We start from the raw sequence: 24,011 nt of genomic DNA on the forward strand, positions 1-24,011 counted from the left end.
AAGTCTATGACTTCATCAGCCGTTTATTAACAATTAGTTTGCTGCCTGCACAGTTCCCACTAGAATCCCAGGCTGTCTTGATACTAATAATTGATATACAACACGATCTATACATGTTTCATTCTCCCTTGGTTTTCACACCTCAAGTGCTAGAACAGGGCCTCATCCTCCCTGATTGATCTAACCTCGTTATCTCTAGCTTGCTTCTTGCTTGCTTATATTTACCTGCCCCTGGGAATTTCCACTCTTGCATCCGACGAAGTGGGCATTCACCCACGAAAGATCATGCTGCAAAACGTCTGTTAGTCTATAAGGTGACACAGGATTCTTTGCTGTCTTAACCATAATAGCTGAAAATTACTTAACGTAAGGAATGGGAGATGAGAACACGGGACAGTACAACTCAACAAAATACTGTTTTTACCCAATTTAGTTTTAGAAATGTGACATGGCTCTGAGTAGTAGCAGTAAGTATATTACTGTCTAGTTTATAGCTACGTAAGGTAAAACAGATTACCACAAGTGTACATCAACGAGTGCTACTACACGATCTCACTTGTTTTACTATGCTAACAAAAGTGGATAGTTGACTTTCAACATTAGAGGTAAAAGTATTGAAGGATATTACACAAAAGAGTACTTTTAATATTTAGAATGATCATCATTGTGTGTTTGTCATTTTCCTCCTTTTTGTTCTATATGCTGCCCCAGAATAGCTAGGATGTTGCTTAAATTTATGGTCCTATCAGAGCTGTCTGCTCAGCTCTTAAGTTTTGTATGTATCCTTTTTAATTAAAAATTAAAATTGCTAGGATTGGTACTTATTTTAAAATAAACAACAAGCACAACAGACGATGGAAAACGTGCTACAAGTGTAGCTCATAAGCCCCGCTATTATAAGGGATTTCTTCTTTGATAAATTTCAATACAGTCAATGCAGGTTTAGTGTTACCCCTTCATACATCCCATTAAGCTCTTTAGATTTTTATTAAGCAAAACCAAGTTAAACAAATGTAATACAAAAGTTAACAACTGGGCTTCAAGTTGCGCTATACAGAAATGGACAATTGACCACGAAAAGCAAGTTTCAATTTCCAATCAATGTGAAATAGTGGTGAAAGTTGTGTAGACCCCAGCTGAGGTTATGGAGTCTCAGCAACATAAGAGAAGGGAAGATATTAAAAAAGTGTAACAAGTGGGGATACCAGCAATTTAAATAGTGAGGGAAAACATTTCTAGTTAGTGTATCCATGAGGCAGAATGGCAAATTACAGGCAAAACCAGTTAAGTCCATTTTTTTAGTCCTTTTGAATAAATTAAGGCTTTATATTTTATGTGACATACTGCACAATGCTTCCATCATTAGAAAATTCTCTAGAGAGGGCTTCAACTGTTTTAAGTGCTGAGCTAACAGTCCTGTTATGTTACTGGCTAAATCAATTACAATTATTTTAAGCTGAACCGATTGTCTAACGCTTGGGTTATACCTCATTTGTTAGCAAACTGCACTACCATTCTGTTCCAAAGTAAGGGGGCAAATCTCTATGAAGAGGGGAGGGGAGGGAAAGGAAGCAATAACCATAGTTCCACAGAACTGAATAGGAGCAGTCATTCAGTGAAGATTTTACCACTTTCCACACAATCTGCTACCATGGTGTTCAACAATTATGGGGGAAACAACCCAGGAGACAGAAGTGAACCTTGGGGCTTCCAAGTTCCTGGCCATAACAACAGTATTACTTTAGGGTGTGCACGTGAAATTTCCCTCTCTCACCAACTGAGTTTGAGAGTATATACATAAAAAGCTGGGCTTATTAGTCGAGCTTATGGGGGGTTCTCAACAGCCATATGAGTTTGCAACTTGTTATCTACAGTTTTAGACTCTGTAGTTCTACAAAGTATGAAGAAACAATCAGGTTCTCAGCCAGGCAAATTGTAGGCTAACTTTTGCACCAGTATATCTTTCGTGTTCTGTTGTGAAATTTGCCAGGGTCACTCTGGATTCATTTGTCCTCGCAAAAAGTGGAAGCAGAATTTTGATTTATCCACCTTTTAGGACAGGAACTGGCATCCGGAACCCCAGAGCAGCGGCGGGCTGACCCGCTCAGTTGCTGCTTTGGGTTTCCAGCTGCTGGCCCCTTGCCAGCCAGGGTCCCCAACACAGCCCCATTCATCTTGCTTCCAATTGGAGTTCCAGCGCAGGCCCCCTGCCAGACAGAGTCCAGGCCTCCAGCCCTACCAGCCGCCAGCTCCACTCACCTCAGCTGCCAGTCTAGGGTTCCAGCCGCTGACCTCCTGCCAGCTGGTTACCAACTGATCACTCAGAAGCCTGTGTGCAGCTTAAAGTATCCAAATATGTGTCAGACATTGGAAAACTCAGCAAGGAAAAGCAAGGGCAAGGATCACACTAAACTGATAAGATCTGCATTTTAATTCTGAAACATTTTGAAAACCTTGTTTACTTTACATATAACAGTAGTTTGGTTATATAATATATAGACTTACAGAGAGACCTTCTAAAAAAACGTTAAAATGTATAATTTAAGGCTTCGCGTGCCAGTAAATGTATAAATGAAGACTCAGCACACCACTTCTGAAAGGCTGCTGACCCCTGTGCTAGACAGACAAACAAGAGCCTCTCACATTTTATATGACAGGTAAATTAATTAGGCTGTTTTAAGTGTCATAAGAAACTAGAAGGTTGAGATTCAGCAAATTCATCCCCACACAATCACTTAAGGAGAGAAAACAGATACTAGCAAGCAGAGATCCAAGAAATTACTTCTGTTGTCCTCAAAGCTTAGATCAAAAACTAATCAAAGTATTTACAAAAAGTAAACTGGAATTGTGACAGAAGAAAATTTTGGACAGTTTCCATTTTACAGACATTTTGACAAGCAACAACCCATTAATAAAACCACTTGAAGTTTCTCATGAAGGCACAACCTAACACTGGTGCGGAGCAGAAAAGGGTGGTAACAGATGTTGCGAGCACCTACAGATTCTGTAGGGACTACTGTTTCAGCTTTATAAAGTTTATCCATACGTTTGAGCCAGCTCTTCAAAGCATGAAAACACTGACGACTATTATAATGAGATGGGCCATACAATATGAGCCCATAAAACATTCACGGACCTTTTCATCTGTGTGTGTTATATGTATGTGTTCATCACTGGGTTCCTGGGTAGGTTCTCTGTGGAATCTGGGATCACTAAAGGTGGGCTACTGCAAAAGTCACAAGGATGATGAGGCAGAGATTCAGCCTTTGAGGCTTGAGACTTTGGAACCTATTAGGCACTCCTAGAAGGATGGACTGGGGGAGGAAGGGACCTCTGGTAATCTTAAATATGATTTTAAATCCTTTTATTGTTTTGTGGGTGCTCTCTAGGTCTCCAAGTAAATGTACTCTGCTTTTGAAAAGCTGGCACACTCAACTCATATAGCCTTTGGACAGAAAGCAAAGGCAAGAGACTGGACTCATTCCTCCTAGGATTTACACAGTGAAGTGCAATGGGGCCGCAAGCCTCAACTCCTGATCTAGAGGGAGAGGGATGCCCAGAAAGGTGACATCTAGATGTGTGAGAGTGCTTTCCTCCAGACCATAAAGGGGGTCAAAAATGTAGTTACCCTCAAATTGTGACAGGAATGTTTTAAGGGGTTGATTTTATCCCTTAAAATTTACAGTATAGAGAAGCAAATGGTAGGCCAAATTTTAATAACTGTCTCAGTGGCAATTCAGGAATTTGACTCCCGCTATTTTAATTACATGGGGTTTCTTGTCACTTTTAGGGGATATCACAATTATAAATAAGCAAAAAATAATCAACATGATTAACTATGACTTTTTATTAAAGGAAAAGGAAGAAAGATTAAAGAAACAGCGAACAATGGTTACTTCGGTTACAATCTCTTCAGTAAGTTTCTCTGTGGAAAGCTTTTAACAGAGATCACACGTTTGAGAGTTGGCCTGACTGGGGTAGGGGAGCTCTTCTTTAGAAGAAAGTCAAAACAAAAGCCTTTCATTCCTCATATCCCAAATGAATCCTCTTTTAGTGTATTTTGATTGCTAACAAAAGTTTATAGATGTGCAAAAGTGTTTCATTTAAGGATGGGTGAGACCTGTGTGGGTTAGCTGGTCTAATCCAAGAACCATTTATGAACAGGAAAAAGTGAGTAATCTTAAATATATTTTATGAAACCAAAGAAAATATTTTAATTCAGTCACTTAAAAGAAACTATTCAAGGACCTGACTTAAAACTAATAAATTATTTAATGAAGAATCTTAACATTCAAGTTAAATCCACAATTTTTCGAATTACTGACGTTAGCTTATGTCTTCTGTTCAGTACAGTAACTCCTCACTTAATGTTGTAGTTATATTCCTGAAAAATGTGACTTTAAGCAAAACAATGTTAAGTGAATCCAATTTCCCCATAAGAATTAATGTAAATGAGGGGGTTAGGTTCCAGGGAATTTTTTTTCACCACACAAAAGACAATATATATTGTGACAAAGTTCCTCCTCTACCTTGGTGGGTTGTGCGCTTATTGGCGGATTTACTCGCCTCAGAGATCTTCCCCTCTGGTGGAACCCACAGTCCGGGTCAACTCCTCCTATGTCTGATCAGGAGTTGGGAGGTTTGGGGGGGAACCCAGGCCCGCCCTCTACTCCAGGTTCCAGGCCCAGGGCCCTGTGGATTGCAGCTGTCTATAGTGCCTCCAGGAACAGCTGCATGACAGCTTCAACTCCCTGGGCTATTTCCCCATGGCCTCCTCCAAACACCTTCTTTATCCTCACCACAGGACCTTCCTCCTGGTGTCTGATAACGCTTGTACTCCTCAGTCCTCCAGCAGCACACCCTCTCACTCTCAGCTCCTCGCGCCTCTTGCTCCCAGCTCCTCACACATGCACCACAAACTGAAGTGAGCTCCTTTTTAAACCCAGGTGCCCTGATTGGCCTGCCATAATTGATTCTAGCAGCTTCGTGATTGGCTGCAGGTGTTCTAATCAGCCTGTCTGTCTTAATTGTTTCCAGAAAGTTCCTGATTGTTCTGGAACCTTCCCTGTTACCTTACCCAAGGAAAGGGAACCTACTTAACCTGGGACTAATATATCTGCCTTCTATCACTCTCCTGTAACCTGGATACCAACAGGATCAATGTCCTGTAGCCATCTGGCCTGACCCTGTCACAATACACACACACACACACACACACACACACACACACAAGTTTTAAACAAAAAATATAATACTGGTACACAGTGATGATGACTGTGAAGCTCAGTTGAGATGGAAGAGTCAGAGGGTGGGATATTTCCCTTACTGATAAATGATGAACAAGCAATTGGCTGAGCCCTCAAAGGTTAATTCTCTCATTCTGCAAGGCAGCAGGAATGGAGGGAGATATGCTCATTTCCCTTAAGTACACTGCCTTGTTAATTAAATCAGCTTGCTGAGACAGAAGCTGCTGCAAGCGCCCTCCCGTCCTGAGCCCTGCTCTATGGAAGATGGGGTAAGCGGGGTGCAAGAGCAGGGAGGAGGGAGACACCCTAATATTAGCCTCCCTCTTCCTTCCCTCAATGAAACAACGTTAACCGGGATGACTGTAAGTGAGGACTTACTGTAATAGGAAGTCTAGGCCATTCTATTTAACTGAAGGTTACTGTCAAACTGAAGTAGTATTTTAATATCCCATTATAATCATTACAAGAAAAAAAACCCTAATTCTATTACTGCACTGACATTAGTCTTGCCCATCTGGATTCCAGAGAAAAAGTCTTAATACATGTGTGCATTTGAGGACACCAAGGTTAGTTTAATGAATGGGATTTAAAAAAAAAAAAAAGAGGCTTACCACAAATGCTTGAAATGTGAAAAAAATCACAAATTTCTACTTCTGACTACATACTAGGGTTTTTGTTTCAAAACAAAGGTTATACAAAATATAGAAATTAAATCGAAGATAGTCTAAAATCATGACAAAAGCTACTGGAAATGTCTGTTAACATGTATGGGGATGGCGTGGAAATCCTCCAGGAACATCTCCATAAGTATCATACAGGCTAGTAGCACATAGTCAGGAATCATTGCATAATAAAGCATGGCCACGTATGGTCCCGATGTTTGCTGGCATTCAAACAACATCCATTCTTTATCTCGCTGTGTTATCCTCAGGAGAGTGATATCATTCATGGTCACCTGGTTGAACTGGGTGCTTTTATTAAGGGGACATTCAGAGGTGCCCGCTCCTGCTCGGCTGTGGCTGAACAGAAATGTTCCCCACTGTTAGCCACGCGGTGAAGTGCGAATGATCTCTCACACCAAACCGGCAGGCCCTCAATACAAGAGGCAAAATGCCACCTTCTAACAAAAGCACATGTGCTGTGTAATGTGAACAGCAAGGTGTAATGTGAACAGCAAGGTTTAACGTGAAAGAGAGTGTACCCATTGTTCTCTAAAATGTCTTTTTAGCCACTCTCCCTTTTCCTCCACCAGCTACAAATGTTTGTCCTTCGCAGAGGCTAGTGAAGATTAGAAGGTGAAAAAACCGCACTCAGGATGAAATGTTCTCTGAGCTCCTGCTGTCCTCCCACACTGACAGCACAGCAGAATGCATGGAGGCAGACAATGTCAGAGTGCAGGAAAGCACAATATGAACGTGAGGAGAGATGGCGGGCTGAAGAGAATAAGGGTACGTCTTCACTACCGGCCGGATAGGCGGGTAGCAATCGATTTCTCGGGGATCGATATATCGCGTCTCATCTAGACGCAATATATCGATCCCCGAACGCGCTCCTGTCAACTCCGGAACTCCACCAACGTGAACGGCGGTAACAGAGTCGACATGGGGAGCCGCGGACGTTGATCCTGCGCCATGAGGACGGTAAGTAATTCGATCTAAGGTACTTCGACTTCAGCTACGCTATTCACGTAGCTGAAGTTGCGTATCTTAGATCGATCCCCCACCCCTAGTGTAGACCTGCCCTTAGTGGCAGGCTGAAGACGATAGGTGGCGTCAGCTTGCTGACAGAAGGCAAGAATCGATGCTCAGGCTGCTGGAAGATCAAACTCTCATGCTCCAACATATGGCTGAGCTGCAGGAAAGGCAGCAGGAGCACAGACCACCGCTACAGCCTCTGTGTAACCAACAGTTCTCCTCCCCAAGTTCCATTGCCTCCTCACCCAGACGCCCAAGAATGCGGTGCGGGGGCCTCCGGCCACCCAGCCACTCCACCCCAGAGGATTGCCCAAGCAACAGAAGGCTGTCCTTCAATAAGTTTAAGTTTTAAAGTGCAGTGTGGCCTTGTCCTTCCCTCCTCCCCTCATCCACCACCCCACCCTTCCTGGGCCACCTTGGCAGTTTTCCTCCTATTTGTGTGATGAATTAATAAAGAATGCATGAATGTGAAGCAACAATGACTTTATTGCCTCTGCAAGCGGTGATCAAGAGGGGAGGGGAGGGTGGTTATCTTACAGGAAAGTAGAGTGAACCAGGACGGGGCGGGGGGGAAGGGCTTCATCGAAGAGAAAAACAGAACTTTCACACCATAGCCTGGCCAGTCATTAAACCGGTTTTCAAAGCTTCTCTGATGCGCACCACACCCTCCTGTACTCTTCTAACTGGTGTCTGGCTGTGTGTAATCAGTGGCCAGGCAATTTGCCTCAACCTCCCACCCCGCCATAAACGTCTCCCCCTTACTCTCACAGATATTGTGGAGCGCACAGCAAGCAGTAATAACAATGGGAATATTGGTTTCACTGAGGTCTATCCAAGTCAGTAAACTGCGCCAGCACGCTTTTAAATGTCCAAAGCACATTCTACCACCATGCTGCACTTGCCCGGCCTATAGTTGAACAGCTCCTGACTACAGTCCAGGCTGCCTGTGTATGCTTCATGAGCCATAGCATTAAGGGATAGGCTGGGTCCCCAAGGATAACTATAGGCATTTCAACATCCCCAACAGTTATTTTCTGGTTTGGGAAGAAAGTCCCTTCCTGCAGCTTTTGAAACAGACCAGCGTTCCTGAAGACGCGAGCATCATGTACCTTTCCCGGCCATCCCACGTTGATGTTGGTGAAACATCCCTTGTGATCCACCAGTGCTTGCAGCAGCATTGAAAAGTACTCCTTTCGGTTTATGTACTCGCTGGCTTGGTTCTCCGGTGCAAAGATAGGGATATGGGTTCTATCTATCGCCCCACCACAGTTAGGGAATCCCATTGCAGCAAAGCCATCCACTATGACCTGAACATTTCCCAGAGTCACTACTCTTGATATCAGAAGCTCTCTGACTGCCTTGGCTACTTGCATCACAGCAGCCCCCACAGTAGATTTGCCCACTCCAAATTGATGCCCGACTGACCGGTAGCTGTCTAGCCCTGTGGAAGCTTGCAACACCAATCTCCCTGAGCATTTCATTCTGCTATGTTATCAGTGATACTCGGACATGAACAAATGGTTTTACTTTCTTATTCATGCTTTAAGTACTGATCTTAGTTTAATCTATAGTTGATTGCATTAACAATCACTCTGTAATAAAGCAAGCCTAATTTATTTTCACACCTGTATATGAATGTGTTTTGGATCACAGAAGAAGGAGCTCAAAGCCATGGCAGCCCCCCTTACGTAGATGTGGTGCCATGAAGGTAAGCATAACCTTTTCTGAAAAACCCTTGTAAAAATTCAGATGCAATCAAAAATTATATTAAGACTTTGGAATGAAAAAATATTTTCACCTTCCTAACATGAATACATGTTGCTTCTGTTCAATTTGTACTGGCACACCACAGACTCAAGCTTCTACGTGCTGGTGTTGCTTAATATTCTAAAAACTAAGCTAACTTTCTATTATGCTCCCGCAAAACGTTATCACATTTTAGCATCTCATTTGTTCTCAGTTGGTAAATTAAGAGTCTCTAGTAGGTCATAATTATCTATTACTTGTGGTAGTAGCAAACTGCTAGATTTTTATGCTTTCAACTTCAATTGAGAGCTCTTAAAATACAACTAGTTTAAGTCAGTTGACTGAATCTGCTCACCAAAATGAGCCATCACAAAGAACCTATTCCTCTCAATGCCTCTTTAGAGTAACGTGCTTAGTCATTTAAAGCATTAAATCTGATTCTTTCATGCACATTTTCTGAAAACAATGATTTACATTCACTGGAGTTGATCTGGAAAATTTGAAATCCTCCCACAGAGATTCTCCTGGAGCCTATTTAGGTATCAAAGCGGCAGTGTATTAACAATTAAGACCCTCTGCTACTTATTTGTTCTAACAGTACTCTGCCACTTGCAAGCTTTCTGAAAGAATAGTCAGTCCTAAGGAAAGGAATTAAAAGGTAATAAAAAGGTAATAATTGGAGATATACCAATCTCCTAGAACTGGAAGGGACCTTGAAAGGTCATCGAGTCCAGCCCCCTGCCTTCACTAGCAGGACCAATTTTTGCCCCAGATCCCTAAGTGGCCCCCTTAAGGATTGAACTCACAACCCTGGATTTAGCAGGCCAATGCTTAAACCACTGAGCTATCCCTCCCTCCTAATTAGATTGCCTAATTCAATATACATGCTCAAAAGGGTTAAAAATCCCCAGTCATCTGTAACACTCATACAGAAGTTGTACGTAGACGGTTGTTCAGTAGCTCTAAGAAAATGTGAGTTAAATTGGAACCGAGAAAAATCTATGAAACAAAGCAAACCATGGTCTTCTGCAGCAAATTGTATGTGAATACAATTACCTCTGATGTACATAAGCTATGCATACTTATTTTTTTTTTAAACGCAGGTTTCTACGTTACTAAGAAGCATGATTGTAGTAATTTTGCTATAAATGTCACTTATCATAGGCCCCAACACATTAATGTTTATACACAAAACCATAAGACCCTAAAGAAAATTTAGTGTTATTTGTATATAAAAAGTCTTTTTGTATTAGTAAGGACTTCAGTCTTTTTCAGAGATCACATAACCCTTTCACAATAGTCACATAAGCAGTAATAAACTTCTAGTATTGCTGTAACTGTGCTATTTGAAGATTATTTAAAACAGCTATTTGTCAAGGATAGAAATCTCAATTTTGTTCTAATTTTTCAAGTCTTTTATAGTTCTCTGAAGACCTGAATTAGGCAACTCTTGAACATGCCATGCACTCAGGCAAGCTTTACTGATTATTCAGTCAAGTGACAGATTATGTAGCGCATAAAATTAAATAGCTGTCTTTTGTATGAAGAGGCTAGGGTATGTCTTGGTGGTTCACAATAATAGCAGCTCCACAGCCAAAGTTTCAAATTTCAAAGTAAGGTGGAAGAATTATTTATTGACATCTTACATTTCAAAACTGTTGATACACATGAAAATTTAAGTAAAAAACTTAGCAAATTGCTTACCATCATTTTTTCAAAGAGATCCATAACTTCTTTTTCTGATAAATTCATACAACGTTCATCGAACAATGGTTGAGCAACTGGAAATTCACTCATAGAGGTTTGAGAATCAGGGTGCTGAATGAGAGGTTTCTCTTTTTTTACAGCTGATTTTCTAAAACTTGTTAATCTGTCACGCTGAAAACAAAAAAGATATCTTTTAAAAATTCCTATTTTTATATATTATATATGCACAGTAAGAAAGCAGCATACATGTTTATTGATCAAATTGCATGCTTATGATGCAATAAACATACCAAGGGTTATTTTAAGTAGCAAGGCCAAAAAAATCAGAGACTGTACTATTTACAAAATTCTTAAAACTCCTTGTTCTAATAGAATTCCCCCCCCCTTCAGAATTAAGTTTAATCCACAGTAGTGGCACTGACGTATAGCCTGTATCACCACATTTAATTCCCATTCCCAGATTCACCTACACACCAGTACATTAGAGTCTGAAAAATCTTGCAAGATAGTTGGAATGGGGAGAAGGATATGTTGCACATAAATTGGTAATGGTCCTTTTAGCCAATTTCTGATTAACAGTAATAAATTCTAAGACAATTGCCCAATCCTCTTTTACCTGAAGAATGGTGGTGGATTTTTGGAGGATAGCTGAAATGGCAAAATTTGAGGGATAATCATGGCTTCATCAGGTGTACACAACATTTCCACATAGGAAATTTTCCAGAGGAATACAAAATATCTTAAGGTTTTGTCACCAACTTTTCTATTAGGTGTTGAGTACAGTCTCTTATAATTAGCACATAGTGCCACAAACCAGTTAATCGTTTTACTGCATAGAAACAGCCATTCATAGTTTAATACACTTGACAGACATCAGTAAAAGCATACCATGTGATCTGCAATGAAGGTTCTTAACTAAAACCAAATGGGTTTAGAAGCGCATGCAATACTCAGTTAGTTTATTACTAAAACAGGAGAAAGAATAATTTAACCAGTTAGACTGATCTTGTGATCCTTCATTCTAAGGCTGTTTGTTACCATATTACTTAATACACAATTCTACTCTGATAGCTGTTAACAGTCAGAAAACCTGTTATCTTAAACCACTGCCTGAAGAATGGAATACTTATTATGTCTGCTTTAACATCAACGCAAACAAGCATTTAACAAATCACATTATTGATGTACATTTTATGGAATCAAACAGCCTTAAGAAGATGGACTCAGTAAAACTGTCTATTTGCAACAACAGGCTTAAGCAGCTTATTTAGGTTACAGGTGTATTTTTTGTAGAATTTTTTCATAAAAGTGATGAAGTTCAACTGTTTTATATATTGTTAAGTAACAAATCAATAGATTAAAAGTTCAGTTGTCTAAAATTAACACTTACAACCGATTCAAGACTCAAATTTAGTTTTCAATTCCACTTGACTTTTCATGAAATAGGGAAGGGGGAGCGAGGAAGATATTAGTACTGTAGGACTTACTTGTTTCAAGTTTTGGTAAAGTAACCATATATAAACTGCACCTCTTTTGCTTAATGTATTTTTTTTAACTAAATCAAGTATTTGTGGACAGTGACAATCATTTAAAATACTGGATTTAAGAATAGCTGCAACAGATTGGTATTTTCACCTATGAATTAAATTTACAATTTTTACCACCCAATTATTGCAAAATATTTGTAGAACCCAACTAGTCAAACATTTAATATCCTTTAAATACAGTCTTCATTGTCCACAACCTTTTGAATAAGATAGCATGCACTGTAGATAAAACTTGCCATGAAGACCTTACCACATCATCTGCCAAAGTTTTTATTTGAACGTTCTATTAAAAACCAAAGAAAAAAGAAAAAGCAAGTTATCTAACTGGTATGAAACAAAGAAAAAATTAAGCTCTTGTACATTAATGTGGAAACAGTAACTAAAATTCTCCTTTAGCTGATTTAATAGAAACAAATTGATATTTATGAATGAGTTTGAGCTAGCAAGACAATTATAACCCCTTACAGAGCACTACTTTCCCTTCACCCAGAAAGATGAGTTGTAGGATGTTAAGTTATTAATTTCAACATAGCATATAGCATCAAGCTTAAACACTTTTCATCTCTCTCATTCTGGTATACTAGTAACCAGTACAAGAACTGTTATACTTAAGTCTGAGTATACTTAGTTTTACAACCTGAAAATTTGATGACTTAAGATTTGTGTGGAGGAAGTCATTGCCAGCATGAGCACACTTCTCTCAGTTTTGCCAGAAGACTCACTCAATCTAGAAACATCTAGCAGTGTCAGTGTTACATTTCTTTAAAAGGCTCACATTAAAAAGTAACGTATATTTCAGGTAACTGTCACCACATACTACTTAAGAACCAAGGAGTTAGTAATGGGCAATGGCTTTGGTAGTCTGAGCAGGAACCATTCCAGAGTTCTAGAGAAAAATGTCACTGTGATTTACATGAGCTATCCAAAATCATTGACGGATAATTATTTGCCAGCGTAGCAGAAAATTTGTTATAGTCTCTCCATTAAAGATCCCATATCTCACTGACTGAGTATCTAACTGGAGCCCTTCCCATTTATTTTAGGTTTCAGAGTAGCAGCCATGTTAGTACTCCTGTTCTTTTTGCATTTATTTTAGCTGCATTCCCCATCCAGACAATCAAAGCCATATAACTTTATAGGGACTATGTTTTACTCACCCAGCTAGCTTTCCTTCACGTTCCTGCAGATACTCAGTAGTGTGAATTAGCCATATCTGATCTAGCTAAAGTTGTAAGTAAAAAGGTGTGCATCATCAGCATACTATTGCCACTGCAACCCACACAATTAAGTTGCACTGTTAACAGCCTCTCCTACATTGGAAACAAGAGCCTGGACAAGATGGAGCCTTGAAAAACTTACAATTTCCTCAGGGAGAAGAAACTGCAGGCTTTTTGAGAATGTTCAGCAGGGCAGTAGGGGAGCGACCCAAAACCTGCCCTATCATCTACTTGCTATGGTTTGCAACTCAGTCACTACTCCTTCACTGTCTGTGGTATCAAAAGGCTGCAGACATTGCTTTAGCGTGGATATTACATCTTTCTTTATTGCCAAATCATCCACTGATGCTGCCCTACATTCTCTACCCATGGCAATCATCAAATTGACAAGGATTAATGAGCTATGAAGCCACTAAATACTGTGCCATCAGTAATGGATACTGTGGAAAATAAACCATTAGGTTCTGGAAACTAAGGGGAGCTTCAAAGACAGCAGCATTTGTGATAGCTCAACCAGTGTAGTTAATGCTCCTGCAACGGCCACTTGCCATTGTACTCCTTAAAGCCTCATGCTCCCAGCAGGGCTTACTGGTTTGACAGACAACCTCCCCTACACTCTCCAGTTTCGCATATACTCTCAAAGTAGCAGCCAATGTTTTACTCAAGTATTTGGAGACTGCCCAGTTACTGGCTCATACAGCTCACCTTGAGTTAGAGTGGATGTTGCTTAACTGCAACCCTGATATTAACAAACTTCATGTTAATAGCAACATTTTGCCAGGAACCAATCCATCCGGCTGACTTTAATGTTAATGGTATTTGGATATTGGCAACAGGCATGCCACTTATTCATTTGGAGGGGTTGGGGGGGGGGAGGGGAAGGAGCCCGGACCACAGGCAGATCTGCAGCCAGGAGAGGAAGCACCAGGACAGGTCTTTCTTGGCTGCAGCCATGCAAAACATGCCTGTAGCTGGTGTTCAGCACATCCCAATGCTTCCTTACCTGGCAACAGCACCACAATCTTGCCTGCACTAGGGTGACCAGACATCCCGATTTTATCGAGACAGTCCCGATATTTACTTGTCCCACGTACCGACCAATGTTCAGTCAAGACACGAGTTGTCCCGATATTTTGCCCTCCGGTGCAGAGGTGGAGGGGGCTCATGCCTCCCGCCCCAACTCCACCCTTCCCTCCCCCATTGAATCCCTCTCCAAATCCCTCCCTGGCCCTGCCCCCTCACTGCCCTATTGGATCCCTCCCCAAATCCCCGCTCTGGCCCCACCTCTTCCCCAAGCACGTCACATTCCTCCTCCTCACCCCTCCCTCCCAGGCTTGCGCTAATCAACTGTATGGCGGCACAAGTGCTGGAGGGAGGGGGGAGAAGCAGAATGCAGCAGACCGCTCAGGGGAGGTAGAGGCAGAGTGAAGGCAAGCTGGTACGGGGGAGGGGGGAGTGGAGCTGCTGGTGGGTGCTCAGCCCCCACCAATTTTTCCTATGCTCCGACAGCTCTTGGTTGTTTTTTTGGTTTTGTTTTTTTCTCCGCCACCGGCTCTTTGGGGGGGGGGGGGGGGTTGTTGCTCCGCCGGCACCACCACCGCCCCTTCCCACATCCCAATATTTCACGTCTCTCATCTGGTCACCCTAGCCTGCACACACAGACCTGCTGCCCACACAGGACATAACAGGCTGAGATGCCCATACCCCACAAAACAAGGGAACCCCTGCTGGAGTCCCAGTGCTCCAGGCTGGGACGGGCGGCTACGGGGCAGGGTTTTCATTATGCAAGTTCTCAAATATGACCTACAGATTTAAATTGTACACTGCTTCTGAAAAAGCTACAGAAAACTTCCCAAAACCTAAAATTATTTACTTGTTTTTAACAATAGAATTGAATTCTCATTTATGTGGATTTTCTCAAAGACTTTAAAAAACTGTTAATTTTACTAATGACAGTAAAAACAGTTTGAAATGGGAATTCGTTTTATTCATGAAGTTTATAATGGTTTTTTAACACAAAGTTAGTTGTGTAGGAGCAACTAAAAGTAACTTTTCAATTCTCCCTCTTGGCCCTGCAACTTAGAATTGACGAAGCTCTCACTTGGATATTTAAATAATACCTCAGCAAAAACAGTTAATACCACACTAAACATTCAGTATTTTGAAAATTCAAATTACAGGCCCGAAATTCCATTAACTCATACCTCAAAGGGGACAATTTTACTTGGCAATTATTATTTTTGAAATATTTCAGAACAGTAAAGCTACAATCTAAAGTTTTCATTTTAACTGATTTTCACGGGTGTACCCACTGGGAAATGATTTATTGTGCACTTCTGAAAGAAGCCAGTTCCATTTAGGTATTTAAACATGGACTTAATTTTAGCCATTCAGTTTTGTCAACTTTGGCCTTAGAAAGGTTAACTATCACTCCTTATGTGACAGTAATGGTTTTGTCCTCAGTAGCTGAAGTCATAATATATTGATTGATCTGCTTCCATGCATGTTAGTAGTCCAGAATACATGTACGGTTAAACCAAAGTTATCCCATCAAAGTGTAAATCATGGTCTATGGCAGCTTGTAAGCCTGTTAGTAACCAGTTATTTATTCTTACTATTTGATATCTGTTTTAACATGAAAAGGCTTGATCATTTACCTTTTAGTTCCATTTCCACTGGGCTTGAAATGTGTGACTAACCATAATCTCAAGAGTCATGAGGTCACTCAATTTGTGCATGACTGATACACGGAACCTGCCTAGATATGTGGCATTAACTAGTGTGTCCACTCAGATACATTCCACCTTTTCTCAAAGACTTTTTTTAAAAGTTAAATTTAAGCAAAATTGCTTCATGTAACCCACTTTCATTCCAATATCTGTGTGATCAACCCTGAACAACCCTTCCACCACCCTAAACAGAAACTTGAAATATATTTTTATTTAACCATCCTGATTTTTAGCCAAGATTAACACGTACTGTTTATTACCTTCTCCTTGAACACTAATTCTTAAACTCTGTTTAATGTTAAATACTGAATTATTGTCTCCTGTTTAGTCATAAAAGTCTGTGAATAAAGCTCAACAGCACTGGCCTCCATAGCAGCTAGCTTGTGGGCTTTAATTTATGTACCCGAAGTCTTACACAATTTTCTAACCTTGTTTATCATCTTTCTAAGCAATAATGATAAAAGCATCCTCCTCCCATGTCAAGGCTGAATCCCCACTCTGGTCCTTCGAGTGCAGAAGATGGGGGCCCACTTACAGCTTTTCTCTAACCTTGGATGGATAGATGCTGCCACCACCCAAGGGCAAATACCCCTTTGAAAACCCAGGAAGGCGCATTTGGGTATTTCTTCCTGTGGGGTACCCTTCAAGACCTTTCACCCCCACCCCCCAGGGAAGAGTTGAGAAAGAAAACAAAGGAAATCAGCTGTTGCCACCAGCTAATTAAACAACATGTGCACAAACCTCTTAGGGCACAAAAATTCAATCCTATTCTTAAAAAAGGTAAATTTTATTAAGAACAAAAAAAGAAAAAAGATGCCTGGAAATTTGGGCTATTGCTAGATTTAAAAAGAGCAAATACAAAATTTAGGAATCAAGAATAGCTTTTTCTTGAGGTCCTGCTTAAAGGTTACCAGAAAAACAAAAAGCACCTAGGGTTAGCACAGAGGAGTCCACAAGCCATAAAGAAATAAAAAGAAATAAACCTAACTGCGTCTTCCTAGACATTCCCCGATCTACTTACATATCTGGGTGTTTCAAATGAGTAGTTTCTCGGTATGATTTGATGATTTTTCATACTGGCCCAAGCTCTTACAGCATAGCTGCTGTGTCCCTTCTCTCCGGGAGAGCAACACAGACAGACAAAGGGGAAGTATTTTCCCCAATTTTAAAAAGTTCTAGCCTCTTTTGGTCAGGTGCCCACTTCCTTCCTTTAACCTACGGACTTTGTAACCCTTTACCGGTAAAGCAAGTAGAAAACAGCTACTAACAGGGATTTGATAGCTAAAGGGCTAGCTGGGTGTCCATAAAAGGGAGCTACCCCCCCCCTTCATTTATCACATCCCATATACCGTTCCCATTTTTCACCTCCTGAAGAATTAGCTTACTTTGTCATAATTTCCCATTTTTTTCAGCACAATATTTTCTTTTCATCTAGGTCCCCTGGAGTTCTCACTGGGTTCCAAATTATTTTTATCCGGATTAACACACTTTCTTCTCTTCCATACCAATAAACACCATAATGAGACCAAAAGACCTATGCAGCACCCCTTTACCAGTCTCATAAAAAGTATGAGTGACCTATTACTCTGCTTACACTCTGTGCCAAGTTTCAGTCTAATTAATTTTGTAATAGAATTTAATGTAGCACTGTATCACGTCAATAACGTATCTAAGATTTAATAGGTTATAACATATTAGTTTTGCCTTATTAAGCCCACAATTGTATCCTACTTTTTACTACACTTTTTTTTTGGGGGGTGGGGGGCATGTGTTTGTTTTCAAGTAATACTGGTTCTGCTCAGTACAAGACCACCACCAAGCTTCCTTGGTATTTTGATGGCTATTATCAACCAAACAATATTTTGAAGATGCCAGAAATCCCAGCATATAACTAGGAGTTTTTAACTGCTTTCTAGATTTGGAGTTTCTTTATTCAATTGGAATATCTCCAGGATGTTTAAGCAAGTGGACAGCATGTTTTTTTCCCTCATATTCAAGTGTTTTCTCGCAAATCTCTCTTCTCTATTTTCTTCATGCTTGTCTACATGTCACTCAAGAGAGAGAATCACTCAAAGAGCAGGCCAACTAACTCCAGCTAAAGGTAATAAGGTAATAATTGGAGATATACCAATCTCCTAGAACTGGAAGGGACCTTGAAAGGTCATCGAGTCCAGCCCCCTGCCTTCACTAGCAGGGCCAATTTTTGCCCCAGATCCCTAAGTGGCCTCCTCAAGGATTGAACTCACAACCCTGGGTTTAGCAGACCAATGCTCAAACCACTGAGCTATCCCTCCCCCCCGGTCACTGTAGCAGGGTGGTTACCCCACTCCTGCCCTGAAGGGCATAAAACAGCCTTGGGAGAGGGCTGCGGCAAGGAAAGCAGCTACTAGGCTTAGGGTGATCAGACAGCAAATGTGAAAAATTGGGATGGGATAGGGGGGGTAATAGGAGCCTATATAAGAAAAAGGCCCAAAAATCTGGACTGTCCCTATAAAATCAGGACATCTGGTCACCCTAACTAGGCTGATTGGGGAAGCAACTGCAGCTGGGTCACGCCCCAATCAGGCCTCAGCTGGCCCTATATAAAAGGCTGGGAGCCAGGAGCTCAGCGGTCTCTCTCTAGCTGTAGAAGGAGGTGGACTTGGCTGCAGGGACCTGAGCAGAGTACCTGAATGGAGCAGGGCTAGGGAGCTCCACCCTGTAAAGCCCCAGGCTGTGGCCTAGCAGAAGGCCAACGGGTACTGGGGGTTGCAGAGGGCAGCCCAGGGGTAGGCAAAGGCAGCAGGCAAAGGCAAACCCAACCTTGCCAGTGATGAGTAGGCTGATACTGCAGTCTGCCCCAGGGTGTGGGTGCTAGACAATGACAGGCAGTAGCCTTATACTGAGGTGAGGTGGGGACAGTGGGTGGGGGCTCCCCGGGGAGGGGAGACCCTGAAACAAAGGAGTTACTGCCAAGAGGCAGCACCCCAGATATTGGGTCCGGGAGGGCACGGGGGGCAAGCGGCAGTGAGACACTGGCCTGCAGAGGGCACTCCAGAGGTTGGACAAGCTAATTCCCAGAGACAACCAGCAGGAGGCGCCACAGGGGTGAGTCCCATTCGTGACAGTCACCCTCCACCAACCTTGTGCCCTGCATCCTATTTTGTTATGCTTCATCACCTCCACATCTCTGGCTTCTTTGTTCATGTGTTTTCATTTTTACTTTCATGAAAAACTCTCAAGTCTGGGTAAATTACCCAAGAGCTAAAATGTCACTCATGAGGCTGCCCACTTAGTATTTTTCCCCCTGTCCAGCTCCCCCTTAGTTTTAATAATTGCATCAGTACCACATTCCCCACAGATTTAGGGTCATCACTTGGGAAAACAATAAAACGATTTAACTAAAGGGTAAAAGATATCAGTGAAATGTTGTATATTCTGTTGTAAGCAACTCTTGTGATATTCAGTAAAGCATAATGCATCCAGAAAACTGGATTTGTGTGTAATCTCCACCAATGGGGCAGGAGCATCTGTTGGAGGTATGGGCACACTCATTTTTGGTTTATTTCCTTTCAGTATGTCATAAAGCAGTAATGATTAAGTCTCATTTTTTGCCTTTGCCATCACACAATAAAATGGACCAAACCTTTCCAAAAAATAAATGTTTTAACAAAAGCTATAAGGCACTGTCCCAAACATGGCTATTACCTTCTTACCACCAAGTTATCTGAACAAATTTTTAATGCATCCAGCAATGAAGATCGAATACTTAAAGCTTAACATTACGCACAAACCACATTTTTTATTAGGTTTATCTCTGTTTCTCTCTTTATGGCTTGTGGACTCCTCTGTGCTAACCCCAAATGCTTTTGTTTTGCTTGTAACCTTTAAGCTAGATCTCAAGAAGGTTATTCTTGATGCTGAAATTTTGTAAGTGTTTTTTTTTTAAATCTAGCAATAGCCTAATTTTCGAATACATTTTCTTTTTGCTTTTAATAAAATTTACCTTTTTTAAGAACAGGATTGGATTTTGTGTCCTAAGAGGTTTGTGCACGTTATTTAATTAGCTGGTGGCAACAGCTGATTTCCTTTGTTTTATTTCTCAGCTCTTCCTGGGGGGAGTAAGGGGTGAAAGGGCTTGAGGGTACCTCACAGGAAGAAATTCTGAAGTGTGCCTCCTGGGTTCTCAAATGGGTTTTTGCTCTTGGGTGGTGGCAGCATCTACCCAACCAAGGTCAGAAAAAAGCTGTAACCTTGGGAGTTTAATGCAAGCCTGGAGGGCCAGTATTAATTTTTAGAATCCTTGCGGGCCCCCACCTTCTACATTCAAAGTGCCAACATGGGGAATCATCCTTGACAGCCTTTTAGCCCAAAAAGAAAGCACATGCCAGACAAGTTTAGAGTGTGTACAGTTTAACTCCCTGGCTCTGGGTACCTGATTTAGGCTATGCCTACACCTGAAAGATAAGTCGACCTATATTAGGTCAACTTACAGCCACCACATTAATTACTGCAATGGCTGATGTCCACACTACCCTTCTTCTGTCAGTGGTGCGTGGCCTCACCTGGAGCTCTTCCATTAACTGAAGAGAGGCAGGGTGAGGGACTGAGATAAGGGTTCTCAGCTCCCCACAGCTGCCCACTGGGCACGCAGGTGCCCCCTGGGGCTTCTTGCCTCCATGCTCCCAGCCAGGAGCAGGGGAGAAGCTGCCCAGGATGTCTCACCTCCAAGCTCTCAGCTGGAAGATCCATCCTGGGCGTCCAGTTGGCTGCCATACTCCCGGCAGTGAGCTGGGACCCTGGAGGACTGCAAGGCTTCCAAAAGGGAGCAGGGAGCCCAGGCAGCCCAAGCCAGGAGCCTTGGGTGGCAGCCCACTTGGAGTGGAGACCAGACATCCTTGGAGATGGCTTTCTTGTCAATTTCACAGCTCTAGAACAGCCAGGAAATTGACAAGAATGACAACCAACAGCCCATGTAAGGAACACACTGTGTTTATACACACTATATTGTCCTAACTACACTGACATAAGCCCTATGCCTCTCATTGAGGTGCTTTTATTATGTTGGCATAGCAGAGGAGTTACTTTGGCAGGAGGAGCATTTCAGTGTGTAGACTTCCATTGTTTTGTATAGTGTAGACAAGGCCTTAGTATTGCTGGAACTTTCCTCAGATGTCAACAGTGGTCAACATTCACTGCCTGTTGAACAGATGAAAAGAAACTTCGCCAGTTGAGCCTTCTCTGCCTGCTGAGTCAATAGGATGAAATTCAGTAAGGGCAAATGCAAAGTACTCCACTTAAGGAACAAATCAGTTGCACACATACAAAATGGGAAATGACTGCCTAAGAAGGAGTACTTCGGAAAGAGATCTTGGGGTCATAGTGGACCACAAGCTAAATATCAGTCAACAGTGTAACACTGTTGCAAAAAAGCAAACATTCTGGGATGTATTAGCAGGAATTGTGTAAGCAAGACACAAGAAGTAATACTTTCCCTCTACTCTGCGCTGTTTAGGTCTCAACTGGAGTACTGTGTCCAGTTCTTGGTGCCACAGTGCAAGAAAGATGTAGACAAATTGGAGAAAGTCCGGAGAAGAGCAACAAAAATGATTAAAGGTCTAGAAAACATGACCTGTGAGGGAAGATTGAAAAAATTGGGATTGTTTAGTCTGCAAAAGAGAAAACAAAGGGTACATAACAGTCTTAAAGAACATAAAAGTTGTTACAAGGAGGAGGGAGAAAAATTCTTCTTAACCTTTGAGGATAGGACAAGAAGCAATGGGCTTAAATTGCAGCAAGGGAGTTTTAGGTTGGACATTAGGAAAAACTTTCTGTCAGGGTGGTTAAGCACTAGAATAAATCGCATATGGAGGTTGTGGAATCTCCATCATTGGAGATTTTTAAGAGCAGGTTACACAAACACCTGTCAAGGATGGTCTAGATCAGGGATCTCAAACTCAAATCACCACAAGGGCCACATGAGGACTAGTACATCAGCTTGAGGGCTGCATCACTGACACCTTTTCATATAAAGATACAACCCCTGTGCGATATGACCCTGGCCCCGCCCCCATTACATCCCTTCCATGACGCCCCGCCTCTTTCCACCCTGGGGGGGGGGGGGCGGGAGGGCATGGGGAGCTTGGCAGTACGCAACAAATAAGTCCACGGGCCGCATGTTTGAGACACCTGGTCTAGATAATACTTAGTCATGCCATGAGGGCAGGGGACTGGACTAGATGACTTCTCAAGGTTCCTATGATTCTATGATAATCAAACATTGTAGGGGAAGGTTTCCTGTTTAAAAGTAATGTTTAGGCATTTAGGAATTTAACTTCTTTTTCAAGTTGTTTGGTATGTTGCTACAAATAAAAGTTTAAATAGATTTAGATAATCCTTAAAATTTATTATTTTCCCTACAAAACTGGGTTTAGATTATATCATTTAAACACTGGTACAAACAGCTGCCTTTTTAAGGCAGTGCACTGAGTGAATATTCTGAGTGAATATTACTATTTTCTCTCAGAATCCAGCTTAGACCTAAGAGGTTATGAATGTCCATCATCTGCCGTGTCTACAACCTCAGAGCCATCTGCTGCTACCACCATCAGTGCTGTAACTAAACATGCACCAAAAGACTACCTTCATCATCCAGTAAAGTCATCAATGACTTTGTAATCAGGACCAACAAATTCCAGCTAGACTCCACAGATTAAAAGATTGCTCAGTTCATTTATGCAACAAATTCCCCCTTTCATCTTGTTCAGACGCAACATTTCATTCACATGGTTCAATCATCATAATTCCTCTCCACCAAGCAGAGCAGCCATTCCCGGAAGGCAATGAGGTGGCTCCCTTATAACGTTGTTTGGCAGCCGCCTGCTTTGTCCACTGCTTGCAGAAAGAACAGCCGGTTGGAGCTAGCTGGTGAGGGCTTGCAGCCAGGGTGGACCGGCAGCCCCGCATCAGCTCCCAGCTCCCCTAAGTTCCCTATGCAGCAGCCGCCCAGCAGGCTATCAGCTGTCCCTCCCCCCACTGCCATGTGCTGCTCCTGCCCTCTTAAAGGGGCAATGTGCATCTCTCTCTCTCTCTCTCACTCACACACAGGGTCTCTCTCTGTCCGTCATGCTGTCTCCCCTCCCTCTATTTGTGTTGTCTTGTAGAGTGAGAGGCTACATTAACAACGTGTTAACCCTTGAGGGCTCAGCTGTTCTAGGTCATCATTTAGCAGTAAGGCATTCCTTGGGAAATATCCTGTCCTCTTCCACCCTCTGACTTCACCACCTCAACCAAGCTTCACAATCATCATTGCTGTGTACAGTATTAAATTGTTTGTTTAAAACTTATAGTGCATGCATGTGTGTGTGTGTAGTCTTTTGTCTGGTGAAAAAAATTTCCCTGGAACCTAACCCCCCCACATTTACATTAGTTCTTATGGGAAAATTGGATTTGTTTAACATCATTTCGCTTAAAGTCACATTTTTCAGGAACATAACTACAACGTTAAGCGCGGAATTACTGTATATACTACATGTATGGTCCTGATGATGTCGCATGAGCTGCAGCCGTGTGCTGATTGGGCTGCAAGTGCCTGCAGGCTGCAATTTGAGAACCACTAAAATAGGGCTCCTACTGATGTAACTTGCCCATTATACCAATTTAACTCCACCTCAACAAGAGGCATAATGCTTAAGTCGATGTAGTTAGGTCAGTGTAATGTCAGTGTAGATGTTGCATTACTTACGTCTACAGTTACTGCTTTTCAGAAGCTGACCCACAATGCCTCACACTGACAGTTACTGGTGAGGACACACATTGCTGACATGAGGAGCGCAGAGTGAACATGCAAAAGCACTGTGTAGCCTAATTCTGAAACAAAAAGCTTATCTTCTAATCAAATTATTTGGCAAGCCTATAACCCAAGTTAATAATATTAACCTCCTAAAATCAGGCAACGTAAGTAAGATTGGCTTGGCAGGCCAGTCAATTGACTGGACAAATATTTTCAAATATTCCAGCAAGAATGCCAGGATGTAGACAGCAGCCTACCTTTTTTATTGCATCATAGTACCATCTGTTAGAAACTTGCTTATATGTCTTCATCATACCTTTTACTGTAAGTTAATGTCACCTGTTGGGGAAACTG

General features: G+C 41.9%; 1 protein-coding gene across 12 annotated transcripts in view; it reads right to left on the reverse strand.

Moving 5' to 3' along the window:
* The window catches only part of DIAPH2 (diaphanous related formin 2), an 827,558-nt gene that overhangs the window by 774,740 nt on the left and 28,807 nt on the right, over positions 1 to 24,011 (reverse strand). For 9 of the 12 annotated variants that reach the window (XM_039487835.1, XM_039487834.1, XM_039487845.1 and 6 more), the window contains 2 exons: positions 12,191 to 12,223; positions 10,391 to 10,564 (listed from right to left, as the gene is read on the reverse strand). In XM_039487835.1, the coding sequence (XP_039343769.1) occupies positions 10,391 to 10,564; positions 12,191 to 12,223 (207 nt within the window). Of the gene's footprint in view, positions 1 to 10,390; positions 10,565 to 12,176; positions 12,224 to 24,011 lie in introns of all 12 variants that reach the window. The other 3 variants (XM_039487836.1, XM_039487842.1, XM_039487840.1) reach the window with 2 other exon arrangements.

The sequence above is a fragment of the Mauremys reevesii genome, linkage group 9 (genome assembly GCF_016161935.1).
Source record: "Mauremys reevesii isolate NIE-2019 linkage group 9, ASM1616193v1, whole genome shotgun sequence".
Lineage (NCBI taxonomy): Eukaryota > Metazoa > Chordata > Testudines > Geoemydidae > Mauremys > Mauremys reevesii.